Source organism: Styela clava, chromosome 8 (assembly GCF_964204865.1).
Source record: "Styela clava chromosome 8, kaStyClav1.hap1.2, whole genome shotgun sequence".
Taxonomy (NCBI): Eukaryota; Metazoa; Chordata; class Ascidiacea; order Stolidobranchia; family Styelidae; genus Styela; species Styela clava.
This window is the reverse complement of record NC_135257.1, coordinates 11,244,090-11,268,147: the sequence shown is the minus strand read 5'-3', so window position 1 is coordinate 11,268,147 and position 24,058 is coordinate 11,244,090. Positions and strand designations below refer to the sequence as shown.

The window sequence follows — 24,058 nt, the reverse complement described above, 5'->3', positions numbered from 1 at the left end:
AATGTCTGCAAATTTTCCAACTACAACCAAACATATCGATATTTTTATGATGGATGTCAGTGGATACCGCTGACTAATTTACATAAATCAATGAAATTGAAAGTCCAATGTATTGTCCGCAGTCATGATTTGTCTACAACTGTGACCGCATATATATTGATTAAACATTTTTTCCTGAATATTTCCGCGTTACCTTATTAAACAAACGAAAGGTTGTAGAAAAGCTTCGAACTGACATATCAACTCTAAATTTGTTAACCATACAATGTAAAACTTCTCAACGTCTCCACGGTTACGACCATACAGTTTGCTTTTAATAATTAGCCAATTTTGATAACCGGAATAAGCTTTAAAAAACTAGAGAGATGATCAAATATTTGGTTATTACGTAGCGGAATAGAAAAGAAAACAGTGTACAACAGTGTACATCCGGCAACGATACGTAAACCTCGGCTCATTCTATAATCTGAAAGTAAGTTGAGAGGTCGATGAACTTAAGTGCTAGTTAATATAAAAATAGATAAATACGTGAATATTCAAACACAAAAATCTGTAAATACGTTACGAAGTCTAACTGAAGATAAAACAAGAGAGTAATGCTTATATATATGGAGACGAAAGACAAAATGATATATTTTTACATTGCTGCCATTGTTACGTATTAATGAATTATCATTGTTTAACATAAGATCATTGTGAGGTCACAGACGCCAATAGGGATCAGCGAAACATTTTTTCATTTGTGTGCGTACATTTTAGCTGAGCGCTTATAAATATGAATTTACAAACCAGAATCGGGGGTTTTGCAAGCATTGGTTAAAACATGAAAAAGTTTTTTTTTTTTATCAGGATTTAATTTTAACTAAAGATTAGGGTTAAGTCAATCGTATATATATCGTTGTGAATATTTGAACCACTACTGGGAAATGTAAACTCCAATGTCATTCAGATTTACATACTTGGTTATGAGTTAATAATACAGAATCTGTGGCGTTGTCTACAACTGTGACCGCATATATATTGATTTAACATTTTTTCCTGAATATTTCCGCGTTACCTTATTACATACGAAAGGTTGTGGAAAAATTTCGAACTGACATATCAACTCTGAATTTGTTAACCTCACAATGTCAAACTTCTCAACGTCTCCACGTTTACGACCATACAGTTTGATTTTAATAATTAGCCAATTTTGATAACCGGAATAAGCTATAAAAAACTAGAGAGATGATCAAATATTTGGTTATTACGTAGCGGAATAGAAAAGAAAACAGTGTACCACAGTGTACAACCTGCAATGATATGTAAACCTCGGCTCATTCCATAATCTGAAAGTAAGTTGAGAGGTCGAGTAACTTAAGTGCTAGTTAATATAAAAATAGATAAATACGTGAATATTTAAACACAAAAATTCGTTAATACGTTGCGAAGTCTAACTGAAGGTAAAACAAGAGAGTAATGCTCAGATATATGGAGACGAAAGACAAAACGATATATTTTTACAATGCTGCAATTGTTACGTATTAATGAATTATCATTGTTTAACCATTGTGAGGTCACAGACGCCAATAAGAATCGGCGAAGCAATTTTTCAATTGTGTGCGTACATTTTAACAGAGCGCTTATAAATATGAATTTACAAACCAGAAGCGGGGGTTTTGCAAGCATTGGTCAGAACATGAAAAAGTTTTTTTATTAAATCAGGATTTAATTTTAACTAAAGATTAGAGTTAAGTCAATCATATATATATATGTATATATATATCGTTGTGAATATTTGAACCCTTACTGGGAAATGTAAAATCCAATGCCATTCAGATTTACGTACGTGAATATGAGCTAATAATACAGAATCTGTGGCGAGGAAAATAGTTAAATGAATATGCCCACGTCCGCTGCAAACATATTTTAGTGGTAAATACAAAGTGACTTTCAGAATATATTTTTGAATTTAAATGTTCATGATGCATTCACATCTTTATTTAAAGAAATCATAAATTTCAAAACGCATTGAAAACAAGAGAGCTGTGCTCAAATATATGGACACGTCACAAGGTGTCGCTATTTTTTATTCTGACACATAAAAAACGAATCTCTTGAAGTCCACAGAAATTTTTGAAATAAGTAAAAGTAATAGTTTTTAAACAAGAACAACAACATAATATCAAAACGATCGTAATTTCCACTAAAGTGTCCGATAAAGTGTCCAATAAACTTTATTTTATGTTTTATGTTTTTTCGGTCGGTTTTATTGATATTTCAACAAACACTCGCTAGAGGTCGGCGCCCTGACTCGTATCCATTACATATAATTATACCATAGCAACAACAGTATTGAGACATGTGGTCACCTTTTCAAATTGAAATGTTATAAAATTTAGCTTAAAAAAATTAAAAAAACGATATAATCGAATCACAAGATTTCAAACGAATTGTTTTTCATTTTTATTGATGTGTAGAATAAATAAATGCTCAACTCATGATCTTAACACTTAACAACTGCAGGGTCTTACTATTGTAAAGACCACTTATGGCAAATATTGTTGTGTCATATCCCAATCGTGTTCAAATAAACTCCACACTTGGAGGATGTTCAAGTAGGGGAAAACAATGAACAATTGTTCAGAGTAGCGTCGCGTTTTTGCATTTTGCATACTGTATACAACTGTTGACGGAACAAACACTTATTTTTTATTAAATATTTGTTCAAACAAGCGTCGCTGTTTTGAATATTTTTATTCAACTGCTCACGGAACGTATAAATTAGACATTGATTTTTCATTGTACTACTTTTTTTTATACAAATTGCTGCTTTTACGACTTGATCTAACATTGTATCAAGATATTATATTGCTGTGTTTACATTCAGGTGAATATATCTGACATTCTTTTGTTTACGGTACTTATATGTGGTATTATGTGTAGTTCATCAAATCGAGTTCAACTCTCTTAACATATTGAAGAAATATTGAAGGTAAGAATAATATTTTCGTGCAATTTTGTCTGCAGTGAATATTGCCTTCAGATGTAGCTGAAATTTAAAGCTACCGCCATATCTCGATTCACGTCTACACATTTTAGTATTCAACATAAGAAAAATAGTAAATGTTGAAACTGTTAAGAGTTGAAGAAAAATGCATTATATTTTATCATCTTTTAAGCACTTATTTTCAGGATATACTTATTTTCTCCCGCTTATTGAGGTTCAGTGTATAAATTCTTCAGCATGTCTGCTATTGCGAATATCTTCGGGAAAAGCGATAAAATACAATGTAAACTTTACTGCAAACAAAGGACATTGCAGGTGAGGGAGTGAGGGAGTTTATTACGCATTCGGGCAAATATGGAGCTAGACATCGGTAAATATCATAAACCATGTATTATAGAACCGGACATACAGTATATAAAATGTGGTTGACATATCTCCTTCTGGTTTTAAATTTGGTTCTTCGCCATCAGCTAAAGTATCTCGATATTAAGTACAATAGGTTTATATCTATTTGTCCATTCATATAGATAATCAGCGTGAAAAAAGATGACGAAGATCCAGGAACAGAAACGTCAGGAAACGACGTAAGTAAGACGTTTCTGTTATGAATGAATAAACATGACTATAACTGGGAGGTGTATGATCTCAAATAGACATTTCAATAAGTCTGTTCTCGCAAAACTACATCCGCGCAAAAATCTGTTTATGCAAACTTACATTGAAATGTCGTTCTATCAAAAGGTTTCTGCGCGATATACACTGAACCACTTACATTTACTACATAATGAGAGTTTACATGTGCGCGCTTTCATATCATAGTTTTCAATAATTGCCCTTACAAACCAAACTTATTTGCTGTGCTGCCCAAAATCATGCAGATGTTATCATGAAGTGTATAAAATATGAAAAATAATGAAGAATGTTGATATTCTGGCTTAGAATTGTTGGATTCCAGCGTTAAAATGTCGGGTAATATATTAAATAGAAGCATAAACTTTATAAAACATATTAGAGAAACATAAATTCTTCCTTTTTTTCAATTCACTGACCTGGAAGGGATAAAAAGATGAAAGTTTCTAGTTGCAATATTAGATTTTGCAAAATTGTACCAACATGTGGGGACTCAACCTTTTCTTCGGCGTGCATTTTTCTTCTGTTCCACGTGATATACCTATTTGTTTTCAGCATAGTAGGCCTACAGCAACTGAATTCAAGGAAGTGGTGTCTGAAACAAAAAAAAATATAAAAACAAATTGGAAAAATATATTGGAAATGATGAACGACTACTTTGAGCGTCAGGTCTGAAACGTTTACTAACTTTGTTTTGGCAATTTTTCGAAATGCTTCAATCGTTCTTCTAGCTTTAAAAGATTTTGCATGAAAAAACCTAGTTTAGGGTGTTTTCGAGTCAAGTTAGGGCTTGTGATGGTAAAATAGTCGGGTATAGTTGGAGTTTGATATAACTGGAATAATAAAATAAATAATGATAGGCAGAAAACCTCATGTTGTTTTCTGGTTTTAATGACGATTTTCATTGTCAAACAAATATGACGTAGCACTTTTACATACAAGGCAAAAAGCCTCGTGTAGTATCTGAATATATCAGTAATGTAGTGAGAGAATCAATCTTATGAAATGATAAAAATGAACTCGTATATCTGCTACAGAAAACTAAGGATTGCGCTTTATCTCTCCCGGAAGAATCTCCACTAAGAATGCAGGTTATTATGGAATTGGAGCCAAAGAAATACTCGACAACCTCGCTCCGGAAATCATATGAAACGCATTACATATTCGTAGTTGATTTTGACGTTTTCATTGAATTTAAGGTCATTTTATCACTTGGATTATACATTGTAACATTTATAAAGTGGTTGTCATATAGCCTTTTTCAGAGTCGGTCTGTCCTATATCTATTGTAGATAGACAGAAAAATTGCCATTCTGAATGGTTCGGAAAAGTTCTTTGATGCATTATTACAAACTGTATGTTTGGATCCCAACATGTATGAATTTTAAGACTGCTTGTCTTTCACGTTTCACCTGTTCGGTTACGTTTTTTTGCGACTGTCACAATTAACTGGTTACGTATTCCCATGCAAACATACATACAAAAAATCATATCGAACCTTATAATAAGCAATATTCAACATAATATATATTTGTTGCAAGTCTCTAAAAGACACTTTTTGTACGAAATCGAAAGCAGATACGATCAACATTATTGCCCGATATAACATATTGTTGCGTGATTTCATATGACATTATATATAATATTGAAAATTAGTTAAACTCTTCTTCAATAATATAAATCTCATGTAATTATTTACAATGGAGTCATGGGTATATCCAATAGAAACTTTACAAGTGGCTAAAATTTATTTACGTCTTTCAGTCAGCGTTCCAGGAAATAGAAACAGATGATCATATTTCTCTTCTCATTTTTGATGAAAAAACAGAACTACAAATCGTTAAAAAGTATAAGGTAACTAACTCATGAGTTCTGGGCATAATTTTTCTAGTTTCAAATTATATATATTCTCTTATAAATATTTAACCTGGGGATGAAAAATTGAAATAAATGTATTTATTGATGATATATGGATATTTTAAATTGTTCACGAGGTATCGACATTGCTTATTCTTACATTCAACTTATTCATTGAAACAAATTTTGAGAACATGAATTCTCGGTGCTTGGTCAATAGATACATTAATTAAAAGATTATACCGAACTTATTAACTGAGTCTTTGGTCCCTGAATTTTAATTCCAGATTAATCTTGAAACAATAATATTCTATACACTGCATGTTGTCTAACTTTTCAATTGAACTTCTTCAATATTTAGTCATAACCCCCATACTTATATAGAATGAAGTCCTGAATATTCTGAACGAGTACGGAGAAGACTTCGTGAATAAGGTGAAACGGCACAATCAGAAAATAAAGGAAGGAGGGAAACTTTACCAAAAAGCATGTTCTAGTGTAATTGAAGCGTTGAGACTTGGGCCGGAAAAAACGTAAGTGATGAGAATTATTACCAACAAAATACCATAACCTAAATGCATGAGCAACGAATTTTAATTTGAAAACCTAAAAACATCGCCATAGGGATATAATTGACTAGATACTTCCAAATACAGAAATCCTTCCATAAAACTTTAAATATTTTAATAAAACTTGGTGAAAGTGAAATTATTGTTCAGACTAAACTGTATAGCTGAAGGTAAGGTAGCTGTAATAAGGAAATTGTGTGGTGAATTTTAAGGTTGAACCATCGACTTGGCGCCGCAGATTCGGATTTCCATTCACCGTTGACTCCAAATGAACAACGCCATATTTTTCTCATATCAGACGGTCACGTTGATGGATTAGCCAATAATTTGATAGAACAATATAAGACAGAAGAAGATAAATTAGGAAGACGTGTCCCCGTCACCGTATTCTCCAAAATCTCTACAAACGTGCTCCAAGAAGTATGCTTGACGTCATATGTAGTTAAAATTAAGTAACTTATCTTTACTAGCAATATTTATCGATTTCATGTTAATCAGTGGACCAATGATCTGCAATTTGCAGTACTTGAAGATATGGAAATACTTATTTTGTCACGCTTGGCTTTAAATATTTTTGGAAACTCTTATGTTCAGCTAAGGGGTACTGCGCAATTACCGATACGCAACTTTCGTGTCCGAATGTTTGAGAATTGCTCTCTTGTTTCAAGTGGCATCTGAGGACTTGTCACCTTATTTGCACAACTCGATTGAAAATTTTCGAATAAAAACGTATAAATAAGATATATATGGACACATTTTTGTAAACAAACTCTGCACATAAATCGTTTTGCTATTTTTTTTGTTTTTAGTCTTGTTGAAATGCTCGGCGTTAATATGGTAAAAAGGAGACACATTTGACGATTATTCGTATATCTGAGCATTGAGCTCTTTTGTTAATATTGAAATTTTGAGTTCCATACATTTTAATTTATCTCTAATGGTGTTTAGATAGCTTGTGAACTTGGCAGTGAACCCGTTTATATGTTGAGTATGGAAGACAGCAAAATTCAGGAAAATTCCAACATCAATGAATCAGATAAAAAGGACAACACATCTAATTCAAAAAACAACAAAAGTCTCGCTAGCAATATGCACGCACAGTTCAAGAAAAAAATGGAGAATGTGAAGTAAAACATAATTTTCTTCATTCGTCGAATTTTAAAGTGACGTGCAAAGATGAGAAAGACTAAAAGTTAGAATTCTAAATAAAGCAAACGAGGCATAACTAGGTCAAATAAACGATACATAATATACATATATATATATATTAGCGGGATTTTCTACAAAACATATATATAATATGCTTGTTTATACACAACTATATGTCAGACTACCTTTCGTCTGATTACGAGTTCAAGTCGTATATGATATTAGCTGGATAAAGATTACAGATACGTATGCTTGGTAGCGAAGGAAGCAATAATCGACCAGGTGCGACCTTGCTCCCCTCCCCTCCCCCCCCCTCAAATAGAAATCGCAGGGGTTTTCGCAAAAATCTCACTCATCAAGATTACCCAAAAAGCGTGCAAATCCACAAGTTACCTCACTCAGAGAGACTGATAGCTTCTCTTTGCTATTCAGGTATTGTTTATTTTACCCAACAGGTCTTCTGATTTCTTAAAGAATATACGTGTCAGACTTCTGGCTAAATCAGACTTGGGAGTGTATTTCTGTTATACAAATCCAAAATTTGCAAAGAAAAAAGTGAGTGTTCTTGAATAAAAGTTTAGGCTCGTACGGCTTGATTTGGAGTTCAGGTGTGATATGTGCGACTATTGTGACGCAATCTATATATGTGAATAAACAACCTGCAATATGAGAAAACTTAATCCCGGAAACAACAACAAAAGTTGATGGTGAATGAAAACTCTATATGTTACTTATATGACGCAATGACCAACTGATGCACAAAATAATACTTGCAGAATTCCCGCTGTTTTTATGCGTTTTTTTGGCAAACTGGAACTATTGTAATTTGTATGTTTAAGATATACGATACCGCTCAACTTGAAATCAGAGCAGTGCAATTAAATATACACCTAGTGGTGTGTGTGTGTCATAGACATTGCAAAGACTTTGGGGGATTCTCACTGACATGCAGCGTTATGATAGAGCGTGTTTATAATAAAACTATCGAATTTGCTTTTTGATTCAACTTAGCATTCCATGCAGTTATAGCAATGTAAACTTATGTGCCTGTTAATCATAAATGTAGGTTCGCCCATCGGACCCAATTTTGAGACCTTTGAATGAACGATTTTTTCATATATACAATATTTCGTTTTCGTGACTATGGATTTTTTGTTTTGAAAATAATTTTATATTCCCAGTTTCAGGAAGATGAACCAAGCAATATGAATTTAAATAAGGAGTATTTTAAAATACATAAAAGTCGGAAGTATTCAACTGAGCTCGAAGTTTTCAATCATTTTTTAAAGATTGGAGAAAAAATGTGCTTTGCATTTAATTTGGAGCTACTTGGACCCAACATAAAGGTGCTGTAAATAATAACGTAATAATATATATATTCGAAACGTTGAGCTGTTCACTGTCACACTAAATGCATATTTTGATGGGGAGTTTTTACACTCACATGTTCTGTTTATTTAGGACGTTAGGAACAAAGAAATCGTAGACATTAGGGTTGACTTTTTGGATACACAACAACAGGCACAAACAACAGTCCATTTTATAAAGATGCTACTACCGAATGAGCGGTCACGTGTTTTCAAGAGCAAAAATCCCGATGTTGATGAATACAACAATGTTGATTTTTCATGTAAGTCAGGATAATTTTCATGTTCATAATAGGCGAGAATTTATAGTTGCCTATAGAATTACTTTTGTAAATATTATACTATTTTTCTAAGTGTTGATCTTCACAAATGGCTACTATTAGCTTCATGTAGGCTACTGTTCTTCCATCAACCTAATAATAACATTCTGAACCTGACATTTGTTAATTTTAGGTAAATTGAGCCGTGGACCTTCCGCTATCCGAAGTACTTCTGAAGTAACCAATTTTTTGATAACATTGTAATTAAAGTGATTTATTGAGTGCCGTTACATGTTACTTTGTTTTTAGTTCGAAGCGTCAACTTCTAAACCAGTGGTAACCAGCTCACATGCAGAAAATATAACTGATATTGATGATATCAGTCTTTCAGTTTACGTGAGGAAGATATATTTCTTGTTTTAAGTCAGTCTGTGACGATAATTATAATTGAAAGTTTTTGGAATTGGAAAACTTTCAAAAAGATGGCTATCAAAATGTATAATTTATTTAAACTGTATATTGAAATCATGAAGCCAATGAATGATACACGTTTGTGGTACAAATCGCTGACTAAATATGAACTCAGAAGACATTAAGCTTCTCCAAAAAAAATAGTTTTTTACTATTTTGCGTATTTTACCAGTTCATCTATACACATGCTCTTGTAACAGATATATTGCGTTTAACAATCTCTAATGAAGGATTCGTATCTAAGATCAATATTTTGTAAGGTTCTTCTTATCCTCCAGAAAACGTTTATCGTTTTCCAAATCTTTCCTCAGAACGTAGATTTTGATCACATGAAAGAACCGCCGTCTGCAGGGAAGATGAGAATAAAAGTGGCTCTCAAGCTTAGGCGAAACTGCACAAATCCAAAGTAACATATTTTGATCACCGAACTTGTTTTACTGATATCACGTTTAGACTTTATGATTAATATAGTCTATAACCAGTGGTGGGATTCAGCCGGTTCGCATCGGTTCTATAGAACCGTCTCACGGATTTTTATGAGATCAGCGAACCGATTAGCATTACTGATTACTGTCAATGACTTTTTGGCAACAGAACCGGCTGAAACATATAACTTTTGTGATGGAACCGGCTAACAAAAAATTATATTTCCCACCACTGTCTAAAACTGATGATGTTTGATCACGATGCAGTCGAGAATATAATAAGATAACCTTGATGCATAATCGAATACAATTTTGTGATTAGTTCAAGCTATATGAAGGTGCTTATGCTTTTCAAACAAGGATTGTTACTTATAGTATTTTAGATACCAACTTTTAAGTTTACATATTGAAAAATTTGAATGTTTGTTTAGAAACATTGAAATACTAATCAAGCCAACTAAGAACAACGTCAGTTTATCACATGCGTATCCTGACCCGGTAAGTTGGCGGTTAAGAAAGGTCTATGGACGTTTATTATATGCACCGATTACCAAGCTTTATTTTAAATATATATATAATATGAATAATAATAATACGCATATATACCTCCAGCACCTATAATTTTAAATAAGCCCGTTTCTACTACATGCTACTTGCCAAAGAGCAATTTTGCATCTCATTTCTTGAATTAATCGCTTTGTCATTCTGTGGGTTGATAAAAAATGCAAATTATACCTAAATTTTACTACTTTTCTGCAGAAGTGAACGCTCTATGATAAATATCGGAAAAGAAAATTAGAAATAAAAGTGTATACTTACCTTTTGAGACACTCTCTGTATCTGCAAATGTTTGTGTTATACTTCAACTTTACTATTGCACCGTTATGACTTCAGGATAAGGATGAAGATGATAACTTACTTGGAAATATTTCTTGCAAAAACAAAGTGCAAGTGATGCCGTTTCCTACTAAGCACTTGAAAAAGATCGAAGGGAAAAACAATCGAGAAATCCTTTTTCGTTGGACAGTTGATAGAACTTACTCTACGGATAAAGAATTGCGTGAAGAGTTTTACATAGACTTAAAGAAGAATAAAAATGAAGTATAGTATTTTACAAGTTATTACCACGAACAATTGCTGTACCATACGTTAAAGATTTTTAACAGGTGTTGTCACCACCGTTAGGGTATGTCATCTAATTCTAATGTACCTCACTGGACCTAAGTTTCAATACATTATGCACAGTATAATTGACCAAAACATTGCCTAGCTCATCCAATAACCGTTTTCATAAACACGTAAGATTAATCAACCAATCGGTCTTCTTAGCATTCAACTTTTGTCGAAAACGATGAAGATGTTTAGGTTTATTAATCAAATAAAAATTGTAGAACGATACGTAAAATATTAACTACCATCGTTTCAGAAATTTCATGACCAAGAGGTTGCAAAAATTGAGATCATTTATGGGAAAGAGTTGACTACCGAGTATTCGCTGTGTGTCTCCCATTTTGATCTATTATACCATGTCAGAAAATTCCACCATAAAATTGAAATTTTGAGTAAGTTTCAAACTTTTTGGTAATACTTCTACATTGTACGTAAATGTTCATTATTGTTCGAGGGTATCAATATCAATATGGAGAAAAGAATAGCCCGATGCAAACTATATCTATAGCAAGGGTACCCAACCCGCGGGCCGCATGCGGCCCGCCTGACTGTTTTTTGCGGCCCGCCCAATAAATTTTGTAAGCAGACTTTTCAATTTTTTACTATGGTATAAATAGGCTTAAGTATGTTTCGTGGCTTTGATGTGATTATTCCCGCCATCTATCTATACATCCTAATGCCGATTCTTATTATTACGTTTTATGTATCAAGTCTTATGCCCTGGTGGACATCGACGTTCGTTTTTATTTTCGCGGAATTGTGCGTTCTGTTCGACGATCTCGAAAGATGTTGTGCGATCATAGGCGACGAACGCTGAGTGCAATTGTAGGACTGAATTTGGAACATAAGTTTTCAAATTAGTTTCATTCTGATTGTTTTTTCTGTGTAGGCTTTGATCGTCTTTATCGCCAACGTAAAATAAATAGTCAACAATAATATTTGCTGCTGGCTCCGGGTTCGTTTTTCTTTTATGTTATTATTTTGCGTTAAATAAAATGCCGAAAATATGGTCACTGCGTATCCGTCAATAATTCTGATAAAATTGACAATTCTACATATTCAAATTAGTATATTATACGGTGTATTCGTCCAAAAGTTATTATAATGTTTTTTTCATTAAATACTTGTATTGATGTTTCAAATTTCACGAAACGGCCCACCAAAACTTGATGTTCCCGCGACCTTGTCGCACATTACGCTCATCGAGACAATATCATAGCCACTAAAAATTAAACACCATGACTCAAATATAAGGCTCAATTTTTACGGCTTTGTTTGTTAGTAACTCTGTGCAGATTCTCGCATGGTCGTCATAAATTCACAAGTGCGTTGTGTAATGATTGATTTTTTGATTCAGCGGCCCGCGAGTGTCGTGTCCACGCCTTGTGTTACCAGATATTCGAATATTTAACTTCTATTTTAATATTCTACTCCATTTTCGAATATTTCGCCAGCACTAATGAGTAACCATGCAGTAAATAAATATTAACGTGATTAATTTTTTGTTAATAATCTTGCCTTTTATGTATTATATAAATTCTAACGAAATCAGGACTTAGTTGGTATTAAAGTTTGGTACAAACGTTTGCGGCCCACGACGAACTTCCTTATGTGAAAGTGGCCCACGAGATGAAAAAGGTTGGGCAGGCCTGATCTATAGCCTATATTTTAAATACAAATATTTACCTACTTTTATATTGGTTCAGGCTCTATAAGGTACTTCATTTCTTCTCCAACTGATAATCGAACGCAAAATTCAGAGACTAATTCGGTCAAATATATGTTTGATGCCGAAAAAGTGAATGCATTAGGATTTCATACAATAAAGGGATTTGTCGAAAATCGGAAGTGAGTGTTAGGAATCATAGAGGACCTGAAAATCAAAAACAAGTGATATGAGATTTGTTCAAATAAAATAATATTCTATTGCCTCTATTGAAGATAAAGGATATTTATTTTTTGAATTCACAATAATGTGCTCTTTTTTAATTGTTTTAGCAAACACGGCGAAGGAGAAAAAAAGAGAATAATTGAAAATTTAAAAGAAATTCGCATGATGTCTACATGTTGGAATAAAGAGGATGTTTGGGGCATAATATTCAAGAAAGCTTTGGAAATGTTAGCGACATATGAGTAAGCAACCGCTAAAAGTAATGTAATAAAGTGTCAACTAACTTTTTATTTACTACGTCTTATTGTCTCCAGTCCAGCACCCTATCGTGTACTCCTTTCTCACTTCATATCTAATTGAACACGAAATGTATTTATGGATCGTTTTGTTTTTATGTTGTTGTTCTTGTTGGTATTTCCCTTTTTTGTCAAAAACTCGCTTTTCTCGTTAACTACTGGGCCAAAGCCCCTTTTCGTGTATTTATATTTTATTTCAAAACTTTCCGTGGGATCCGTTTTTCTATCGGATGTTTTATGCGATGACGTCAGTAAAATGAATTGTAAATGTTTCGGGATCTTATGAGGGTCTCGTGCTCAGGGAAAGCCTTTATGGGTTACGGAAGACTACCTACGTATAATTAAAAATAAAATGAACCCGATTTTTAGATCCAAACAGAATGAATCTTTCCAAAAATTACAACATGTACTACGATCACAACAGATTATGTCAGAGGATGAATTTCAGAAATTTTTTATAGAAGCAAAGATGAAATTTGTAACATACAAGGCTTTGAGTGGCGCTATGATTGATAGGTATTTGCACTTATGTATGAGTTTTCATGTAATATTGTAAACGTAAGTATTATTTAAATACGGTTTCTTTCTGGTTTCATGTAATTGATAAATATATATATATATTTATATATACTATTCAAAATACAGTACATTTGCATGTTATATCTTAATGCAGTAATGACAGAAAATCTGACATGAGAGATTCGAGCAACATTGTGGATATAGGGATGAAGGAACTAAAATCGGTTGGAAAGGACATTATGGGATGGCTGCTTAAAAACAAAAATATGGAAATGTCACTTGTCAAGGCCCATGAAAAATCTATTTTCGACATTGAAGAGGCAACGAGAATTGTTGCACGGCAAGTCTAAGCCTAATTTATATGACATAGCATGAAAAAAATAGCAAGTAGTGTTTTATCGGCCGGCGCCCCAAAAACAAACGTAGTTGTGATCAATTTTCCTTGCAAAGCTATAATACCACAAACAAGTGCGTTATGAGGCAGCCCAGAAGAAGGTATAAGAAGTACACTACACTGCAACTATCCATTAGAAAAGACACCTATCTACTAATAACAATAGAATTCCCCACGCTTCCATAAAAAGCATGGATTTGAGATGCAGACTTCAAGGTAGGTCTGGTTTACGTTAGTATTACTCTTACCGTGTAATTGAGTAAACTACTGCTGCCTGATACGAAACCGAACATTCTAACTTATCATGAGTATCCTAATTATTATCGTAAACTGTAAATTAGTCTCTTATGACACAGCGAAATGAGCAATATTCCAATCAAAAAACATCAGGGCAATGCTGGACACGAGTGCGTCGGTACAGTAAGGCATGAAAGCACGGAGATGAGCAAACAAGAAATCCGGAATAGCCTACCCCCTTGATTTTAAAATAAACTAGCAAACAAGGACATCCCAAACAAAGAAAAAGTGTAGCCTGCTAGGCCGGTTGGGATTTTTTCCATTTTCAGAACGCCCATTTCGTATTTAAAACAGTCATAATACACGAACCATATTAGCGTCAAGTAACGAGCGGCAACCGAACGGCAGAGCGCAATGCACAACTCCCGCCAACAAGGACTACAGTTCATAGAACAGCTTATGACCTTCGTACCAATGGACGTTCCTGACCTCTAAAATTGCAAATCAATTTTTTCTACCGTGTTTCCACGAAAACAAGACCTAGCCTAAATTTTGAAAATGATTTTAATATATCGGCACGCTAATAACCAAATTGCTTAAGTCATTTTTTGGGGTTTTGAGTTTTTTTTATAAAATAGGTATTTATGTAATGCTGCGCACCTGTCTATTAACTCAGATTTTATTTTAGGAATTCCGAAACCCATAAAAATGAAGATTTTGTATGACATGCACATTTGTGCAATTGTTTCGTCATAATGAATTATCGTTGTTACCGCAGGACTATTGTGACGTCACAAAGGCCAAATAACCTCGACAAAAGATTTTTAAGTTTTCGCATCTCAGATTCTACCTTAACGCTTATAAATTTGAATGTATACTACAGTATATGAAGGCGTGCACTTGTGATATTCACTGTCTGATTCCGATTCACCTTGGTTGGCTACAATATAAGGGTACATTGCTGTTTTATTTTTATATTTAATCTTAGTCTTATTTCGGTGGGTGTGCAGAGCGTGTTATATTGATGGTCAAGTTGCAAAATTGCGCGTCCCCAAGTCATAGACACATTTCTGCCTAAGTCACAGTGCGCCATCATGATGTCACATAACTGCGTCATACAAATTAACTTAAATTCGGCTACGATCAAAAAATTGAACTATGGCAAATTATTGATTCTCAATGGCGTAGCAATATCATTAGGAAGTTTTTTACGTTTTTCTCAAAACTGCTAAAAATGACTTACGCAATTCGGTTATTAGCCTGACGATATATATATATATACAAATTTATCTAAGCAACAAAGAATGTAAGCATTATGTTATATAAATTTTACTACTCCATATATCACTAAAAATGAGTATTTTGCCCTCGATCTAAGTATGTTATCAAACAATGTATTAACTCACTTGTATATCATAATTTAAACGGCATGCGGGGCCCCTGATGCAACTGCTTTTGGATTGTGGTAGGCCCGGGAGCCAGAACGCAACGTTTCGGTGTAGTTTCACGGCGGTGCAAGGGGTATTTCAATAAAAAATACAAAAGATACTTAAAAAAAATAAAAATTAAAACAGGCTGTTTTTTAGAATTGATAAAAATCAAAACCCTAGCTATGAAGAGAGAAGCGGTGTACAGATGCTGAAATATTTCAATTTCCCTACAATAAAAAATCTGTACCTAAAAATAGCAGAGATATGGCACGAGGAACTCAACCTGAAAGAAGCAATTTACTACAGGTGTGTTATAGCGCCAAATGCAAAACTGATTAAAATTGAAAAATAGTAATAACTAAATTTACATAGCAGAGATAAGAAAGAAGACAAAGAGCAAAATTTGCAGCAAATTCTGGAAAAAGATAGGAATGACTGTTTGGAAATGCTAGGATGTGGATCAGCAAACCACCGGGAAAGGAAGGAAATGGAGGGGAAATGGAAGAAGGAGTTAGAAATTTTCAGAACAAAACTACAAAATAAGTTGGTGTTAACGTTCTTTGTTATTTATCGGGTTTGGTAGTAGTTAATTTATATTTTACATGCAAAAAAAGTGACACAGATGAAAGTAATATAGAAGAAATTCTACAATTTTTACGATGTCAATGTTGGGAAGAAGTTGAAGCCTTGTACACAAAAGCAATAATGAGAAAAAGAAAACTGCTTCTTTTAGCAGACCTGAGCCAATGTCGGTAATTATAAACGTTTTTTGAAGATTTATCCTTTTCCTTATTGCATTCCGAGAAACCATATTTATTTGAGGTGCTGGGATTCAACGATGTCAATATACTCAATAAAATAAATTACAGGAATACTTCAGAAAACTTGAAAAGTCTGATTAACCGTGCTACAAAAGACATTGATAAATCAATAGAAGATTTCGTTAAAAAATTACTCGATATGACTAAAAATACAGAAGTGAAACATACTTGGGAAAATTCTGAAAACAAGTTGTTGAAAACTACTGACGTCGAATGCAATAAAGAGTAAGTTACAAAACTTTTTATATTTAGTTGCCCAAATATTTTAAGCAAGTGAATGTACAGGCTTCCCACATTAGAAAAAGTTCATCTGCAAATATATTCCTCCAGTTTCTAATTTATTGAATTTTAAACGAATCGTATTTGTCTTCTTCTTATGTTAACATGTATTGACTTATATATACCGGTATATATATCTCTTACCTAGAAATCTTCAAGCGCAATATGCACTGACTCAAATAAAGTACGAAGCATATAAGAACTTGAAAACGCTCAACTTGTTTCAGACGGAAACCTCGTACAGGTGAGTTATATTCAAATCATTACTTTATAATCCCATATGGTTTGATATATATATTGTTTTTAGGAGAAAACTGTTATTGAATAGTGCTATAACGAATTTCGGCATCATTACCACAACGGTTAGAGAAAACCACTTTAAATGGCTTGGTGAACAAATTAGAGAAGTCAAGAAGCGATGGGTCGGCGTTTTGAATGATGCACTTTCCATCTTGTTTACGTCAAAGGATAATGAAACAGCATTAACAGCAGGCAAACGGTATGGTTAGAGCAACTTGTTTTAATGTCATAATTGAAAAACTTGTTAAAACAAATCTTCAAATTACTCGTTTTGTTTTATTTGACGGTACAGGATAGCACTAGGTTATACATTCTGGTTTCATGAAACCCCGGATTGAAGAAGATAGTGCAATTGCTCCTGAAAGTGCAATATCATAAATCGTTTACCAAATTGAGTTGAAAGTTGTGCTGCGTGGTTTGGAATGAAACTGTTGTGTAGTTTTTTATATGCCATAAAACATTTTGGATTCTCTGTATCGAACTTTCAAAGCCAGGCTTTTGTTCGGTAACTGCTATTTTTGTTGTTTCAGCGAAAGTTATAATCCGAAAAAGCTGTCGGAATTTGTAAGCCAATGCTTACAGGAACAAGAATTATCACCGACAGAACCTGCCAGGTTTGTTTGAACTTATCTTAGCATCGTCGTTTAAAAACCTCGTATTCAACTTCCAAGCTCACCAATTAACTCACAGTGCAATAAATTCAAAGACAATGCCAAACCGAAAAGCGTGTTTGTCGAGAGATTTGTTCGAATTGAAGCTATTAAAACAATTAATAAAAAATTAGGCCGGTATAAAACATATTTTTTGAGAAAGAGTTCCATCGTTGGTATTTGTTTTTAGTGGACAAGTCAATTACATTACCGATAAAACGTTTCCCAGCGTGTGGATAGAAAAATGGATGCCTGAAGTGAAGGGAACTTTGGAGGAGCTTGAAAGCCGCCTAAAGTGAGTTTTTCAACAAAAATGGAGGCAAAGAATAAGTTCTCTTTTATAAAAAATTATTCATTACAGAAATAGTCTATTCGTGATAACTGCCTATTAATCCAATGTAGGGATTGGAAATCGAATAATAAATTATGAACGAAACGAAAATTTTGAGTCGCCGCCATCTTGTCCTCAAATGAAAATATCAAATTAACAATAATATCTGATTTAGATATTCAATTTGAAAACGTCCCGCCCTAATCTAGTGTAACATCTAGTTTTATTTACTATAAGTAACATTTGATCGGGCAAATTTGATTGAAAAAAAATTTTTTTTCCCAAAAGTAAACGTATGAATTTTGACTAAGGTTTGACAGTATTAATCAAATTTGAAATAATTATCGATCTATTTTGCACAGAAAAGAAAACATTGAATCATCTCCGGATGAAATAATAACGTTTGTTCGTGATCAAAAAGCAAAGTTAGAAAAATACTCTAAAGAACTGTTGGATGGATACACCACATCGAAAGATATCGAAAAAGAAGTGAATGAATGGGAAACAATATTCAGAGAAATAAGGAATAATGTTGAATATGGCTGGTAATTAAGACAATTAATAATATCCTAATAATCTTTACATTATAACGAAAATTACGAAATAAAAACAGCATTTGGATTATCTAGATTCTCCAATTTAAGCTAAATTGGAGAAACAATTGTGTTTTGATCTGCCATGTAATATATTATTTCAACCAACTATGTATAATGTCGTTTACATTGCTTAAAGGACTGTTCATTAAATCAAATATGAATTTTATTATTATTATGTTTTGCCGTTTAGTGAGAATCTTAAGCAACAAGATCACGAGTTGTCCAAGATGATTGTTGAATTGGAATCCAGATATCGGAATCTTAGAATGTCTGTGTATAACTACTACCCGTGTCCTCCATGTTTCATTGATCATCCCAAACAAAACCTACCACGGGTATCTAACAGCGAACCTCTTATGGAAGACATTGTGAAAACATTTAAACCATTTGAGTGAGTAATAATTATACGGAAGGGATCAGTCTACAATATTAGTTGTTGCATTTATGGTCTGAAATGTACAGGATGACCCAGGCAAACCGACTCTTAAACCGATTCTGTCCCAACGATCAACATTACTGAGTATACGTTAAAACGCATTTTAATTTTGCTGTAGTTTTCGAACTATATACGGGATACAATCATACATCTCAATTCAGAACTTTCGATTCTTCTCGTAGGGATATTAAACAGTATACGGTAATCAAACAGTGAATAATAATTGAAAACGAACATATTATTGTGGTACGTCATAGGCAGAAACACTCAATACAGACAATTTTGTATGTTGTACATCGAAATCGTTGACATATTTTTTTCTAAGTGAATAATAATCAGGGAAATTTTGAAAAAATCATGACTGGTAGAAAAACATCTTCCTGGAAATTTAAATTGCGAAATTGAATTTCAAGAAATTCATAATTGTAATTTTGTAACAGTTAAGATTTACGTTTTTAACCGAATTGGTGTAAATTTGGGGTTTTCGTTGATAAAGTCACCATAAGCCTATAGTAACCCAAGATTCAAATATTTGCAATTGAAATAAATTTATGTTATTAGAATGAGAAGTAAAGAACTATCTGACACAAATTTGAAATGGTTATGGCTCGTTTTGACTTTATTATATCATTCAGCAATTGAATAAACTATTTCCGTGTTATTTCAGAGATCGAATTCACATGGCGATGGAATGCAATGACTCAATAAAATTGCGCAGCATAAAGCAAGGTTTTTGATTTTCAATTTTATGTGTGGGATTACTTAGAGAACCAAAACACAACTTTTGTGCAAAACGTCCCAGATAACTGAAATTTTATGGTAAAATCATACACAAACAGAGGTTCAAGTGTAAACAAAATTGAATACTTACTCCATTGTTGGTAGGAGTAAGTGGGAAATCTATGGGTTACGTTTTTTGGGGGGTCAACGGTTCAAAATTATTTTACAATACATACATACATTGCCGTATGTATCCTGCCGGAATTGGATTTACTTATATAAAAACCATCTATGAACCGTTTATAAACACTGCGTCATTCTTCTAATCCAGACTCTTTGTAATGCGCCTTGTTATATCTTTGAAAATTAAGGAATTAAAATGAAAAATGCCATTATTGTGGTTAAAACGTTTTTGTGGCGTTTTTACAAATATTTGCCATGGTGTGTTGTCTAATCTTGGAACTGAAATTCACATACAATTACTGCAAAATGTATACTATACAGAACTACAGAGAAAGGGCATAAGCAATAAATTTGAAAAAAGAATACGTAACATGTTAATACGCCTAGTAGACGCATTCAACATCCTACTTGAATACAAAAGTACGGGGAACGAAGAGACGTTAATCACTTTCATGGCTTTGTTTGGGCAATTGCAACAAGAAATTGGAGCCGACAAACTTTTTGAAAAACATTATCCGCAGTCATTCGAAAACAAAATCTTCTGTTTGAAAAACAACATTGTTCGAGATGAAAAAATAGAAGAACTAACGGACGAAACAAACGAGATCGATGATGTCGCCCAGGAAAGTCCATCAACGTTAAAACAAAATACTGACGATAACGATGTGACTGAAGATCCACGAGAATCTAACAATGTTCCAGAATCAGAACCCGTTACTGAAATCGAAGTAAAGTGTGACCACTTGGAAAAAAGTTGGTTAAGAATAAAAGTAATTCTTTTACTCAATGTCTCGCCAAAGAACGAAGAAAAAATAAAAAAGGCGGTAAATAATGCCGACAAAATTTTGGACGATTTACGTGAAGGCAATGTAAAATTGAAGAATGAGATCGAAAAATATTCTTCCGACGCTAAAAAAAGATTGGATGAGTATAGAGCTATCAAATTAGATATGGAAAACAGATTAAAACAATCGGAAGAAAACTTACCACAAAAATTGTTTTCGAGACACCCGGCTAACTACAAGCATATTTGTGCATGGCTTGAGAATATTACAGAATTCAAAGAGAAAGCTCTTGAATTTGGAGTCCTTACTGAGAAATACAAAACCCGTATTAAAGAAGCTTGTAAAGCTAAGGCTTCTTTGGAAAAGGCTAAACAGACTTTATTAGAGCAGGTTACAGAAATATTGTCAGTTATTGGCGAAGCTAGAATGAAGCCGGAATATTTCGAGGACGTGCAAAAGGGCATAAAAGATATGAAAAGTGCTTTGGCACTTCTCAAAACATTTTCAACCGTTTTGACAACAAGTGACCAATTGTTTGTATTAGATGTAAAACAGAGATTAAATATGGTAATTTCTGAAATAAGATCATCGAAAAGCATTCAGAAAAATTTGAAGAGTGCGTTGAAAACTCTGAATATTCAGAAAATTGAAGACGCTATAGCTGAAGCACGACGAGCTGTATTTATCGGAAACAATGAGATCAGAGGAGCTGAAAAGCAACTGGAACTTTTGAAAAAGAGGAAACCTCAACCGCCTTTGTCCCGAGAAAACAAAAACACCCAAACAAACTTTTGTGAAACTCCCGATTCATCAAGCATCCGCAATGAAATTGATGAAACAAGCGACGAAAAACCGAACAAGCGACCAAAAACAAGCGATCCTCAAAAGCTCCGATTAAAAGAAATTGCTGCAAAGATATCAAGGTCGTCTACAATGGAAATTTGTTCGTACAATAAACCTCTTCGTCGTATTCACGATATAATGATTGTTGTTTACCTTCTTCTCGGGGAAGAGGAAAAATGGTTGGAAGTAAGAATAATTTTCTACGTGTGAATTTGTATTCCTTGTTCATATTTTTAAGGTTATGAAAACGACGTAAAAAATCGTCGTTTTTCAGAATATGAACTCAAATAGAAATGCATTGAATAATATCAAAAATTCAATGAGAGAAAAATTAACTTTAGGTCAGACACGATTGACATGCAGCATATCATGAAATGTTTTAAAAATTTTGTGATAGTTCAACTGAAACTTCTTCATCTTATTGAAATATAAATTGGTCGATGCATCAAGCTTTGCTTTTTCACTACATACTAAAGCTTGTTGGAATAAACTTATGCAAATAAACATTCTTATAGTTCAATTGTCTCGACATTATATACCTCACATATCATTCTAATCAGATATTTGCCTAAAAAAGTTGAAAATTTCATTGGTACTATTGCTTTTTATAGAACTGGGAAAATATCAGGGCACTTATGCGCTCTGAGGGAAGAAAATCCTTCAACTACCGATCAAAACACTTCAATGTAGAAAAAATCTCGAAAACTAATTTACAATTAGCACATGAAAAAATCAGGGAGCTGAATTTGCAATATTCAGTCAATATGAGTCAAGCTGGAGCCCTATATTACGCATGGGTAAGAATAATTCGTTTAACTTCACCAATACTTACAACGGTGGTACCATTGTGAATATCCATAACTAGAAATATGGCGAAGGTTAAACTCATCACAGAGACTACTCGTAATATTCAAATATATATATTCATTGAAAGTCAGCATTCATTGTAAAGTCAATCTTAAGTAAAAAAAATTATTGATCAATATGCCGTAAGAAATTCTTATCGTTAATATCATATTGAATTACAGTAGTCGTATTGAAAGAGTTACTTCAGATTTCAAGTATCACATCTTAACCAGACATTTAGACTATTTCAAATAGTTAGCCCCAAAAGCTTGTGTTGTTTTGCCATTTTCTTTGTGTTTAATTTCAGGCCAAAAGAGCCTTAAACAGAGCTTGCGATTTAGACACTGATACAGAAGAACCCTGCAAGTCACCACTTCACATACATGGAATCGACCGTCATTTTTCCATATCTTAAGCACAAAGATTTCCTTATAGAAATATATTTTCATAATTCACATATATAGATTTACTTGCGAGAAAACGTAGTCATAGTAATTCACTTTCATTTATTTAACTTGTGTGTGTAAAATTTGAAAGATTCGCATTTGCCTATTCTAGTACATGGGTCACTAATATTGATATATGTAAAAAGCGCGTGATACATAATTGAAATAAATCTTTCAACTATTTTACTATTGAGATTTGCATGTGTTTTGACTTTTGTGCAGGATAGGAAACTAACAAGATTGTAATCGGGACTTTGTCACAGTTTATTTAACGCAAGACTGATTGTATTAATGTCAATCCAATAGACCTCTGCTGAGAACGCCATCCAAATGACAATTTGGACTATATATTCCAGTTGGTTCCATTACATTTGAACCCACGTACATTTGAACCCATGACAACTGCACCTGTATGCTATTGCACCTATGGAATTTTTTTTGTTTCACGGATAGTTAAACCCATACTAACCCTAACCCATGGGTTTTAGCACCCGCATATAGATTGAACCCGTGGATATACGCATGGGTTCAAATGTACATGGGTTCAAATGTACGGTCACCATTCCAGTTATGTAGTCGAATTATTTCGTGAAGTATTTTACAAATCACTGCTTTTACAGTATCAATAAAGGCCATAAACGTAACAAGCGAGCGTAATTCAGTATTTTAATTTAGTTTTTGATAAAAAAGACAATACGTTGGCTAACTAACAGAAACGCAGACCGACTATCCGCCCATCATGAATCCCCGCCAATACTTGAGGTCCGCGACAGTGCAGGGTTGATAACGGGTAATAGCGGGACGCTGTTGTAGCGTGGATATAGCCGAAAGGCATAGCTACCAGTCTACAAGTACCGAACTATTACACATGTAGGTGTGGTATACTGTGTTATGGCTCCCAATATTTTTTGCATGAGTGACCTTGGTTTCTCTCGCTCTTCTTTTGTTGATGCTTAAGTCGATGGCTGTGTGTTTCTGTAATACATTTTGAATATCTGCAAACATTGTCTATTCTCCGAGTTCACGACACAACAGTAGGCCTACAGTCTATTAGTTACTTGACTATTCAAAATGAGAAAATCAAACGAACGATCAACAACGAAGTTGCTGGAAACTGACGGATTCAGCAGTCCTTAGTCATTCATACAAAATCAGGCGCTAATAAAAT

At 33.6% G+C, this 24,058-nt stretch overlaps 2 protein-coding genes across 2 annotated transcripts; both read left to right on the top strand.

Moving 5' to 3' along the window:
* The first annotated feature begins 2,856 nt into the window (after window positions 1-2,856).
* LOC120345742 (uncharacterized) lies at window positions 2,857-14,917 on the top strand. The gene is made up of 22 exons (XM_039415285.2): window positions 2,857-2,974; window positions 3,175-3,304; window positions 3,517-3,573; window positions 4,175-4,288; window positions 4,657-4,818; window positions 5,384-5,473; window positions 5,861-6,009; window positions 6,258-6,465; window positions 6,994-7,172; window positions 7,650-7,749; window positions 8,376-8,540; window positions 8,656-8,824; window positions 9,015-9,058; window positions 9,131-9,217; window positions 9,604-9,698; window positions 10,149-10,215; window positions 10,612-10,818; window positions 11,144-11,279; window positions 12,594-12,735; window positions 12,886-13,020; window positions 13,444-13,590; window positions 13,748-14,917. Exons 2-22 carry the CDS (start codon window positions 3,227-3,229, stop codon window positions 13,941-13,943), a joined length of 2,727 nt encoding a protein of 908 aa, XP_039271219.2. The 5' UTR covers window positions 2,857-2,974; window positions 3,175-3,226; the 3' UTR covers window positions 13,944-14,917.
* Window positions 14,918-15,017: 100 nt separating this feature from the next.
* On the top strand, window positions 15,018-23,447 carry LOC144425767 (uncharacterized). The gene is made up of 14 exons (XM_078115399.1): window positions 15,018-15,960; window positions 16,030-16,197; window positions 16,269-16,406; window positions 16,524-16,700; window positions 16,903-16,998; window positions 17,062-17,253; window positions 17,585-17,668; window positions 17,895-17,999; window positions 18,398-18,580; window positions 18,822-19,022; window positions 19,735-19,796; window positions 20,292-21,784; window positions 22,210-22,395; window positions 22,752-23,447. The coding sequence occupies exons 1-14, from the start codon at window positions 15,860-15,862 to the stop codon at window positions 22,857-22,859; spliced, it is 3,294 nt and encodes a 1,097-aa protein (XP_077971525.1). The 5' UTR covers window positions 15,018-15,859; the 3' UTR covers window positions 22,860-23,447.
* Window positions 23,448-24,058: the final 611 nt, after the last annotated feature.